The sequence below is a fragment of the Scardinius erythrophthalmus genome, assembly GCF_964197995.2.
Source record: "Scardinius erythrophthalmus genome assembly, chromosome: 14".
Taxonomy (NCBI): domain Eukaryota; kingdom Metazoa; phylum Chordata; class Actinopteri; order Cypriniformes; family Leuciscidae; genus Scardinius; species Scardinius erythrophthalmus.
The window spans coordinates 14,922,324-14,934,630 of NC_138234.1; the positions used below are offsets into that span (position 1 = coordinate 14,922,324).

General features: G+C 35.5%; 1 protein-coding gene across 2 annotated transcripts in view; it reads left to right on the forward strand.

Annotated features, from left to right (window-relative positions):
• LOC308702501 (uncharacterized protein) overlaps positions 1-11,922 on the forward strand; it is a 63,232-nt gene extending 51,310 nt beyond the window's left edge. For both annotated transcript variants that reach the window (XM_081385402.1, XM_081385401.1), the window contains 9 exons: positions 517-687; positions 2,869-3,042; positions 4,627-4,800; positions 4,900-5,073; positions 5,166-5,339; positions 5,683-5,856; positions 6,009-6,167; positions 9,625-9,718; positions 11,155-11,922. In XM_081385402.1, coding sequence (XP_081241528.1) covers positions 517-687; positions 2,869-3,042; positions 4,627-4,800; positions 4,900-5,073; positions 5,166-5,339; positions 5,683-5,856; positions 6,009-6,167; positions 9,625-9,700 — 1,276 coding nt within the window. In that variant the 3' untranslated portion in view covers positions 9,701-9,718; positions 11,155-11,922. The remainder of the gene's footprint in view (positions 1-516; positions 688-2,868; positions 3,043-4,626; positions 4,801-4,899; positions 5,074-5,165; positions 5,340-5,682; positions 5,857-6,008; positions 6,168-9,624; positions 9,719-11,154) is intronic.
• Positions 11,923-12,307: the final 385 nt, after the last annotated feature.

Here is a 12,307-nt window from a genome sequence, read left to right on the forward strand (position 1 = left end):
TACTATAGTAAACTTCCTTTCATATAGGATTACTGTTGTATCAACACAGACATCAGTAAAGTAAAACTAAACACAGATCATGTTCCCTATTAGTGGATGACCAATCCAGCGCTTGGTGAATTTTGCTCCATAACGATAGGAAGAGCCAGCTTCAAAAGATCAATTAGTGAAGTCACTATGAATGCTTAGCTGTCACAAGCAAGTCCCTATGCTAAATTTCTCATCTCCTGCTTAAAAGCTAGAAAGATCTTGAGACACTAATTTCACTGTCCATTTTTGAGAATCATGATCTAGTGAACTTGTGTCTTTGCTTTGTGGGGCGTCTCTGGTTCCTTTTTTGTAGTTTAATGCTTATTTTCTTTGATTTAATTGTGACTGTTTTCAAAAAATTACTTATTTTTATATTTAACGTAAAACTGTTAAAAGTAACTAGAATGTGTTATTACAAACAATCTTAACATGTTTTGTAATGCAATGCACACTGAATTGGATCCTGCTTTAAATTCCCTTCCGCAGGTTTTTAGGTCCTGCTGCAAATGAAGCCTGCCAGTATGTGAGAGAAATTGAGGGTAAAAACCCGTTACTCCTGAGAGAGCTGAATCTGAGTTTAAATAAACTAGGAGACACAAGAGTGAATCAGATCGCTGCTCTGCTGCAGGATAAACATTGTCAACTCAACACATTCAAGTGAGTATCTTACATAATTTAACAGGTTACATGACTACTAGTAATGGTACAGTAGTTAGACCCCAAGCAACATTTTAAAAATACAACAACCATTCATTTTTAGTTTTTCAATTACAGGTTAAAAAAGGAAAAAGTTAAGTATGTTACTATGTTACAATGTTAAGTATGTACAAGAAGTAACTATACAAGAAGTTGATCGACTAACGTCTTTTAATGGTGGCCAAAACCTCTACTGAAGTAAAACGATTGAATTAAGTTCAAGAGGAGGCATTCCAAGGGGTTATTAAAGTATCTTTGATTGTGTACGTGTGAATGCGGCAAATCTCAGATATTTCACCAATTACCTCTGTTTTGATGACTCGAACTGACGAAATTGTATCGTGAGACCTTGCGAGAGAGATTCAAGGACCTCAAAGTGATATAGCTTCCTGATCTAGGCCGGTAAAATATAATTAAAGAGTTAAAAAAGAATAATCAAATATTCGTTCACTTTTAATGATACCCAGACATCATTAAATCTTTTTCATTTATGGAGTCGGATGGAAATAACGAGTCAATACATGTAAGAAAATTTATTTTATTTAATCTTGTTGTGTTGCGGAAAAGGAAAGACAAGTAATACGCAGAGAAACCTTCCCCATATTATTGGAAACCCTTATTGGACCAATAGACGGGCTTAGAACTGTAAACACTGAGTCAAACAAAAAAAAACTTTCAGCTGGTAAAATACATTACTGTTAAATTTAGTTTATGTGCAAATACAGGTTTTTTTTTTTTTTTTTTTTTTTTTTACTGTAACATTCTAACAGTGTGCTATCTTGTAGTGCAAGGTGTAATTTTTTTTCCGAAAACAAATGGCTTTCAATAAATTACAGTCATGGACCATTAGTATTTTAGGGAAAGCCAAAGCTGACTCAATAATAAAAACTAAATACAAACAATAAATATATGAAGAAATGTTAAAAAGTAAATAAATAAATGAGTATTTATTTACACTTTATACTTTTATTTCCTTATTTATATAATATATAATATAATATAAATATAATTGTATTTTTTCAACATTTATTTATATTCACTTTTATTTATTTCCTCTTATGTATGTATATATTTATTTATTTCTACATTTATTTGCTACACACCCTTTCATTAGCACAAAGAGGAAGCAATTTAGCAATAAATAAATGTAAAAAAAAATATATATAAATAAATGCATATATGCATAAATAAATATGGAAATCAATTAATTATGCAATTACACATAAATTAGGTAATAAAAGTATAAATTCTCATTTATTTTTGTTTTTTACATTTCTTCTTATATTTATTTATGTATTCATTTATTATTATTTAGTCAGCCTTGGCTTTCCATAGTTTTTGTGGTGAATTTGTAAAAAAAAATAAAAAAAAATTAAATAGACAAAATACAGGAATACATTTTCTGATTATATTTTGAAGAAAATAAAATAAAAATCATGAATGAAAGAATCTAACGCTTTAAACTTAAGCTATAATACAAATGTACGTGTTTTTTGTGACGCTGGGTTGCACCGTTTTCATTCAGGAGACTTTTTTTTTCATATATGCACACATGCACACACCACTTGCCAAAGAGTCTCATCAAAAATCACCCCAATCGCCTCTTCTGCTGTGTTACTCCTCCTTCGCCATGTGTTTGTTTGTTTCTTTTTTTATGCAATCCAAAACTCCCTAAAGTGCTGCACTCCATATATTTCCATTCAACTCCTTCCTTCCCGCTCTCCTGGAAAGCAGACGTCATTTGGTGATGGAAAGCAAGAAATTATTGTAATAAGCAAAACATTGTCAAAAAAGCACATATTGTCTACTGTCAGAAGCAATTCGCATTCTTTTGACTGTGAAAACTGTGGAAGAGTTACGGTAGCATGAATACAGCTTGGTTAGATGGGTGTGCTATTTAACTGGTCAGGTTTCTATCAACATAACTCCATCTTTTTCACATTTTAGCATTCATATAGTGATTAAAGTTTTAGCAATTCATGGTTCATCTCTTTCATCTTTGTGAAGATCTCTATCAGTTTTTGTGGAAAAGTGAATACCTTTGTAATACCTTTAGAATGACAAATTACTGTCAGACATGACAAACTAATTTTCCAAAACCTTAAGTGGTCTGACCTATTTTCTTTCTCTTTTTGTCTTCAGTCTGTGGAATTGTAGTATAACAGAGAAACAGTGTCTCATCCTGACTTCAGCTCTGAAATCAAACCCATCGCACCTGAAAGGGGTGGACCTCAGTGGGAATCAAATTAAAAACACAGGAGTGAAACACTTATGTGACACACTTAAGGATTCACACTGTACACTGGAGAGATTGAGGTCAGTAGCATTCACATACAAGATTTAAAATGATTTTTCAAAAAGAAAAACACTCAATATTTCATGAGGAGTTTGCAATAATATTTTGTGGTCTGGTGGAAAAAGATGATGTCTCTATTCTGTCCTTGTACTTTTAAATCATTTGATTTCTTGTTTTTATCCTTAAAATGGAAAAAGATTCATTAATTTATTACTTATTTGACTTGGGGGTCCTTCATCCAGCAAGAAATGTCTCTCAGGCGGATCGAGGTGCGAGCAGCTACAGTCAGATCATCTGGTTGGAATGAGAGGCAGAGTTTTGTGTCATCAGCATAGCAGTGATAGGAAAAACCTTGTTTCTGAATGATTCTAGTGATGATATGTAGATGGAGAAGAGAAGTGGTCCAAGTACTGAGCCCTGAGGCACCACACTAGCTAGATGTTGCGACTACACCTCACCCCTCCTGAAAGACCTACCTGAGACGTAAGACCTGAACCATTGGAGTGCGGTTCCTGAGATGCCCTTCATCATGAGGGTTGACAGGAGGAACTGGTGGTTAACTGTGTCAAAAGCAGCAGACAGATCCAGTAAGACGAATACTCATTTGGAAGCTGCTCTTGCCAGTCTCAGAGCCTCAGTAACCGAGAGCAGGGCAGTCTCTGTTGAGTGTCCACCTTTGAAAAAAGACTGGTTGTTGTCCATGAGGTTGTTCTGTGTAATAAAGATAGAGACTTGGTTGAACACGACTTGTTCAAGTGTCTTAGCAATGAATGGAAGTGGTGATATCCGAGTCTGTTCAAATGCTTTGGGAAAGGTACCAGTGTGAAGAGAGGTGTGATGATGTGAATGAGTGTGGGTACAACTGAAGAAGAAATGGCTTGAAGGAGATAAGTGGGTATAGGTTCAAGTGGACAGGTATTAGGTGGATTGGAAAGGATGAGATTGAAAGGTATCAATTTAGTCACTTATTGAAAGTTCTGTTTGCAGGTTTTAACACATTTTACACAAGATTGTTTGAGATTAAAGCTTCTTTGTGTTTCTATCAAGATTGGTGAATCATGACAAATTCAAGATTTTACTCAAAATTAGAGCAAATGGCTTATTTTACCCATAAAAAAAAAAACGCAACTGTGATCCAGGGCTGTAACCAGAGTTTGAAAATGTCTGACATCTGTTCCACTAGAATTACATCTATAAATACAAACCAATCACTAAACCTCATTTAACTTTCCGTAATGTTATCTAATGTATATGATATTAGGCTGGATGACGATAATGTTGTCTTCTGAGTCACATCCTGAAACATTAATGTTACATAAGTGCATTGAATCGTGCTCTAAATAATGTCACTATTGTGTTTTAGATCTGCTTTAAAGCAGAATCTGAATTGTCTCCATAGTTGAGATTCCATAATTGATTCTATTATTTTCTTGTTTATCAGTAAGCTGTTTTGACACAATCTTTATTATAAAAAGCACCATAGAAATAAAGGTGATTTGACTTGATTTTAAACTAAAATAATTTTTGTGACTTTAAATGAATAGTTTTCTTCTGTCTTATTTTATGCTCTCTTTCTAATGCTCTTTTGCTCTGTTTCCTTTTAGATTGAGCTGCTGTGATATGACAGATGAAGGTTGTTCTGCTGTGACTTCAGCTCTGAAATCAAACCCATCACACCTGAGAGAACTGGACCTGAGCGGGAATAAACTAGGAGACTCTGGAGTGAAAAACCTCAGTGATCTACTGATGAACCCACAATGCAAGCTGGAGAAACTACAGTTAGTAACATTATACTGTAGAGCAGATTCAGTGTGTATTTACTCACACTTGATCTTAACATGGATCTGAACTATTATCTTTTCTCTTTTTGTCTTCAGTCTGTATGAATGCAGTATCACAGAGACTCAGTGTCTCAGTCTGACTTCAGCTCTAAAATCAAACCCATCTTACCTTAAAGAGCTGGACCTCAATAGCAATGAAATAACAAACACAGGAGTGAATCACTTATGTCACGCACTGAAGGATTCACACTGTAGATTGGAGGGTTTGAGGTCAGTGACATTCACATAGAAGAAGAAAAAAGTTTTGTTATTTAAATGAAACAGAATGAAACGGATGCTTTTTCTTGTTTCTCTAAATGTAGGTTAAGAGGCTGTAGAATGACAGATGAAGGTTGTTCTGCTGTGACTTCAGCACTGAAATCAAACCCATCACACCTGAGAGAGCTGAACCTTAGTGAGAATGAACTAGGAGACTCTGGAGTGAAAAACCTCAGTGATCTACTGATGAACACACAGTGCAAGCTGGAGAAACTACAGTTAGTATCATTATACTGTTAAGGCGATACTGTTTGATTTAAGTTTACTCTTTAGTTTATTTTAAGACAACAGACTCAAATTACATAATTTATTGCGCTTCTGGTGGCATTTCCTCAGTAAAAGAAGGATTGAAATATCCTGTTAGCAAATTAGCTATTGGCTAATTGTTCAGCATGTGTATCAGTATAAAGAACATTAAAAGCATTTGAAACTTGGTGGCTATAAAATAACTAAATAGCATGGTTTCATATGCTGAAATCTGACACTTTTGGTGTAAAACGAGATAGAAGTGACAAGTCCAAAAAATAATGTAACATGATGCATTTAACTTTCTGCCTTCAGTCTGTTTGAATGCAGTATTACAGAGAAACAGTGTATCAGTCTTGCTTCAGCTCTGAAATTAAACCCATCACACCTGAGAGAACTGGATCTCAGTGGGAATCAAATTAGAAACACAGGAGTGAATCACTTATGTGATGTACTGAAGGATTCACACTGTAAACTGGAGAGATTGAGGTCAGTAACATCATAATGCTTTATCACAGTTTAAATCGGTCCAATTTCATACTATATATTATTATTATTATTATTATTATTATTTTTTTTTTTTTACAATTATTCATTATGATTTGTTTTGTGATTCTGTCTTCTTGTTTGTCTCTTTCTAGTCTAAAAAGCTGTGGCATTACCGATGTTTCTTCTTTAACTCAGTCTTTGACAAACAAAAAAGCACTGCAGTTTTTACATGAACTTGATCTGAAAAACAATACTATAAGAGGCTCAAAGCAGCTCAGAGATGTGATACGTAACTCAAACTGTACACTGAGGTGAGTAAATTTCACTTTTTGGTATTAAAGAGAGCTTCATTTACCTTTGATACATTCACAACTAAATGTGGAAAAGAAATTCTCATTAAAGCATTAGTTCACTTTAAAATAAACGGAAAAAGGATAATACAGGCCTTCCGAAGCAAATTCATGTTTTTTTGTGAGAAAATGATCTATTTTAAAAATGTTATAAAGTAACATATCTAGCTTCCGCCAGACCGCCTTCCATATTCAACTTACGAAGAAAGTGTTACTCCTTTCGCAGTTCAAAATGCTTATGCTACCTCCAACGTCATAAGTCAGTTACGTTTTTTTTCGTAAGTTGAAAAAGGAAAGCTGGCTGGCGGAAGCTAGATTCTTTACTTAATATTGTGCTAAATATGGATATTTGTCTTACACAAAAGCATCGTCTCGCTTCAGAAGGCCTTTATTAACCCCCCAGATACATGTGGAGTCCGTTAATGATGGATGGATGCACTTTTTTTAGCTTCAAAATGGTGTGCCCCAATGGCAGTATCATTATAAAGCTGGGAAGCATGAGGATGTTTATTAATACTTATACTACTCAGACTGTGTTTATCAGAAAGAAGAAAGTCATAAACACCTAGTATGGCTTGAGAGTGAGTAAATCATGGGGTAATTTTCATTTTAAAGTGATCTAATCCTTTAAGCTTTATTGACAGAGTTTTGACAGAAAAAAGTGAAGTTCAAAACCTTTTTTTCACTTCGACAAGCAACATGTCATATTACTTTATAGTTAGCCTACTTTACTTTCACTTATTTACTTAGTCCAACACAAAATACAGCTGCAAGCAGCGATGACGGGTCTAAGCCCTGTTGCCACCGCCACCACGAAGGCTTTAGGAAGACTGTGCACGACTGGCAATATGCATTTAAACTGGGTGAATGGAAAAGGATTATGTCGAGATATGAGACTCTTCCTGTTTCTCGTTTTGGTCATTAATTTAATTCCTCACCATGGCAGCATCATTCGAGATATCCAATATCTGTTCTCAGTGTTGCATCATCAATATCTTGGCATCATGTTTGGAAAGATTGGTGCTAATCGTAAGAATTCCCCACGAGAAGTAATTAAAATACAGAGCCTGATTTAAAAAAAAAATCCACATTTACGGACAAGAAAGTTAGCCACCTTGAAGAGAACAATATATGAACCGAGTTTGGTGACTGTAGACTTTCGTCAAAAGTTGCCCCTCCTCCACACCTTTTTCTAAGTTTTGGCCTGTGTCTACTGGCCGACAACTATATGACATGTATATAAAATTTTAATGCAATTTGAAGCATGCCAAGTGCCTTATGTACACCCTAAAAGAACATTAAAGTTTTATGCGTTTAACAGTATTTAAGATATCAAGAATCCTTTTGCAGGTCTACATCTGCCGTGTCTTGACAGTATTCTGACGAAGTTTGAAGTGAAAATAAAAATAGTGACACTTCCTTCTGCCAGTTGGTGGCACTATAACTTTGACTCACAGTCACATCAATGGTATCACCCTCCTACAACAAACAGTCTGCTAAAGTTTCATGAAAATCAGTCAATGTTTGCAGAAGTTATAACACACTTCCTGTTTCCATTTTTCTTCCACAAATACGTTGCCTCGCCATGGCCAAAATGTTAGAGATATCAAAAATCTGCTCGCAATTTAGCATCCTTATTGTCTTGACATCATTATGTTGAAAAAGGTTGGTGTGAATTCTATTATGGCTTTTGGAGCAGCAGTTAAAAAATGAGAGCTTGCTTAAAACAATCCACGGTCCCTATGAGATCTATAACTGTATAAAGTTTGGTTACTGTAGGTGAAAAGGGGCGCTGCAGAGCACAATAATATTTTATTTATTGTCATTGCAATGATAAAACGAGATTACATTAGAGCATCAAGAGACAGTGCAATTTCATGAAGTGCAAGAGATCAACAATAGCGTATTTGTAAACAGGGCAAAGCAATTCACAACAAGAAAAATACGAGGCAAGGACTCACTAGTGTATATTGGTGTATAGTTGTGTGTGCTGCAGCAATGCAAAGTCCAGTACACAGTTATTGCAATTGTTGAATAGTATGCATAATAGATGGATTAAGTGAGATCTACAATAGCACATTTTGTAAACAGGGCATAGAAACATATAACAAACAATAAAAAAGGGTATATGAGGTGGAGAGTCTCTAGTAACCAGGGAAATTTGTATAATTGTGTGTGTTGCATCAATGCAAAGTCCAGTTCACAGTCATTGGATAATATTAAGTGAGTAGATTAAGTGAGTGGAGGGTGGAGAAGGGAATGGTGCTTATTCAGCAGTCTAACTGCCTGGGGGTAGAGGCTGTTGGCCATTCTGGTGGTTCTGGCTCGAAGAGAGCTGTACCTCCTGCCCGATGGTAGCAGGCGGAACAAGCAGTGTGCTGGATGGGACTGGTCTCTCATGATGCTGTGTGTCCTACGCATACAGCGGGAGGTGTACACAGATGAGATCTCCGGGAGGACAGTCCCAATGATTTTGCCTACAGTTTTCACCACCCTCTGAATCAACTGCTGTTCAGCTATAGTGCAGCTAGAAAACCACACTGACAGCCCATAAGTCAGCACACTTTGAATTGCACTGTTGTAAAAATGTATCATGAGCCTCTTGGGGAGTTTTGCTCTTTTCAGCTTCCTCAGGTAAAACAGCCAGCTGTTAGGCCTTCCCTACAGCTGAAGTTATGTTATTGCCCCAGGACAGATCCTCCGACACAGTGAGACCCAGAAATTTTAAGTTGTTCACCCTCTCACCTGCCTCCCCATTAATGTTAAGGGGTGAGTGACCAGGGTGGTTTGATTTACGAAAGTCAACAATGATTTCTTTCGTCTTTTTGATGCTAAGTACCAGGTTATGCTTTTTACACCACTCTGCCAGTAGTTCAGTCTCCTCCTTGTATGCGGTCTCATTGTTTGTTATGAGGCCGAGCACGGTTGTGTCGTCAGCAAATTGAATGATGTAATTGGTGGGCAAGGAGGCAGAACAGTCATGTGTGTAAAGTGTGTAGAGTAGTGGACTGAGCACGCAACCCTGAGGGGCACCAGTGTTGATGGATATGGTATTAGAAATGTGCTCGCCTACTTTCACACATTGAGAGCGGTTCAGTCCAATATCCAGTTGCATAGTGACTTGCTCAGTCCAAGGTTACCCAGTTTCAGCAGAAGTGTATTTGGCCGTATTGTATTAAAAGCTGATCTAAAGTCGATGAAAAGCAGCCATGCAGCACTCAAGCACAGAAAACTATAAATAAATATATATATTTATATCTTATATTTTATAAATGTGTGTGTGCAAACAAAAAGTCAGTAACTAATGTGAATTTCATCTTAGTTTAATGTTACATTTAATTAGTTTTTTTTTTTTTTCAATTTAATTAATATAACTTATTTACAATTCTTTATTTTCTCTTCTGATTCCTCCTTACAGAATAGACAGTGAAGAGGCTTCAGTGGGAGCTGCTTCAAAACGGACTGGTGGACGGTTTAAATCCTTGTTTAAATAGGAACCTTTGAAATGAATGGTGAGGAGAAGAGCCTTACTATAGTAGTGTATATGTGTGATGATGTGACGTCTGTAACCAGAATCTAAAATGTTTATTAAATATTGAAATATTAACTCTGAGAAAATCAGCACAAAAAAATCAAATCAGTGTTTATAACAGTTTTAAAGGGACTGTGTGTAACTTTTTAGGTATTTTATTATCTAAAATCAATATTTTTATTAATAAATATGCCCTCAATGATGTACAAATACCTATGCCAATGATCAGACTAATCCTCATAAATGAAGAATTTATTATCTTTATATACATGGGACGGGTAGGTCCACGGAGGCTTCCGTGTAGTTCCGCCATCTTTAAAAACTATAATAGCAGAGAGGGACAAAAAGTACTAGGCCAACACGTTTCCACAACGCGTTTTGTTCAGAGCCAGGCGTCAAGTGACTGAAGTCAGCAGAAGCGGAGGAGCAGAGAGAGGCGCTTGTCACTGCCCCAGCAAGTTTAAAAGGCTGCACTGTACGGTTATTTATACACCGTTCATTCATACATACATATGAGTCACAGGATAAGGAGTCCTCGTTTATAGTCCAAAATAGACCATAAAAGGAAACGTGACACCGGAGATTACAAAAACAAGGGTTAATGTCGGGATAGCTAATGCAGGAGAAAGCTTTTAAAAGAGATGCTGAAGTTTCCTGCTTTCTTCTCGACAGGTAAGTCAATGTTACGGTCTTAATTACAAGGTTTTTTTTTTTCTTTGCTTTGTTTTGTACTTTATCATATAGACAGAAGAACATTTATAGTAAAAGTTAAACAGGCTCTTTGATGAATAACAGCTATTGAGTAAAGTAACGTTAGAGAAGGCTCTGATGATGATGATATCTAACAATGCACGTACTTCAAAAAATATAACGAGTAAAGAAGGCATTACTACTAATTACCATAGTTAATGTTTTTCACAGCCAGTAATTCATACTGTAACATTCTTTTTTCGTTGTTTCAAGTTTCAGTTTGTTTTAAATAACAAACCTGTTCACCCGAAGAAAAACTCGAAGTGCTATTATAAGACATCCGGTCATAGCTTTTTGGTACATAACAGCAACCGTAGATGCAACGCGCATTTGAAAAAGTGAGGCGCTGGAGAGCATTATTCGTTTGAATGCAAAATATAATTTCACCACTAGATGGGAGAAATTCCTACTTACAGTCCCTTTAACGCTTTAAGATTAAAAAAATAAAATAATTCTTATATACATACATTTGCACAAAACTGCAGGTATTACTAAGTTTAATGGATTCATACATGCATTAATGTATGAATGTAATAATCCATACAGGTTATAAGAGCTTCAGACTTTATTTTGAATTAAATGAAGCAATATTATAAATGCATGTGCAGCAGGAGTGATGTTGAATGGTTATTGTTGATATAAATGATGATTTTGTTTTATTCATAGGTGCAGCAGTGAAGAGAAGAGAGTCAGTAGTCAGAGGAAAAAAAATTCTGAGTCCATAGTTTATACCAAATTGCTTTTTATACTTTTTGCATTATTTAATCCCGCGTCCCAGTCAACAGCTCATCCATATCCTAGATGAACATTTGTTTAAAAATAGATTTTTAAAGGATTTCTGCTTTTATCTTCTCTGCCATCCTTATTTGTCTTTGACTAAAACTGTTTTACTCACAATCAGCCCTTTGGGTTTTGTACATAATTTAATCATTTATTTAATATGAAGCAAAAAATGTCAAATGTGAGCAAAGAGAAATTTGATCTCAGGTCAGTTGTACTTGGTTTTGATTTATTTGACAGCTTCAGTACGAGTTTGAACTGACTGAATCATGTGTCATGTATTTGTGCACCGCTGAAGTTCTTGACAACTATCTGAGAAATAAACATTAATAGTCATAAACACATTAGCATAAGGATATAAAATCTCATATAATTTTTTTATATTGATATAATGCTGCATCTCAAACTACATCACCCTTCTAACAGAATGTAAAATGTATCTGCAGTTTCTGAAAATTTTTGATACTGCTTATGGAATAAGCAGTCTTTTTTTGTAAATACAGCTGTGTTGCTTAAAACAGTCCTGTTACTGTATACATTTAATAATTCCCTGTTTCCTCCATTCCTTTTTACTTCTGTTTGATGTTTAATGTCTTTGTATGGATTTTTTTTTTTCTGAAAGCTGAATTAAAAAAGAGGGAGAAAAAAAGATTACACAGAGAATTTGTTTTTGTTTTTTTTGTTTTTTTTGGTTGGTGCGGAACCGTTGAAAAACACACATTTGACCAGGGACGTGCAGCTAGTTGCTCAGGGGCAGGGGATCAAATGTAAAAAAGGGGCATATATATATATATATATATATATATATATATATATATATGCTCATCAAGTTTGCATTTATTTGATAAAAAATACAGAAAAAAACTAGCCTGGAAATCCAGACCTAAATCTGAAGGATTAATGGTCTGGGATCGACTAATGAAAATCGGCCAGCTCGAGGGGCGGCACCAAGCATGCATTTGAAAATCTCACTGCACGCAATTGGATAACACTACGACCAATCACAACAATAAACCCCATACGCTTAGGTACCAGGGGA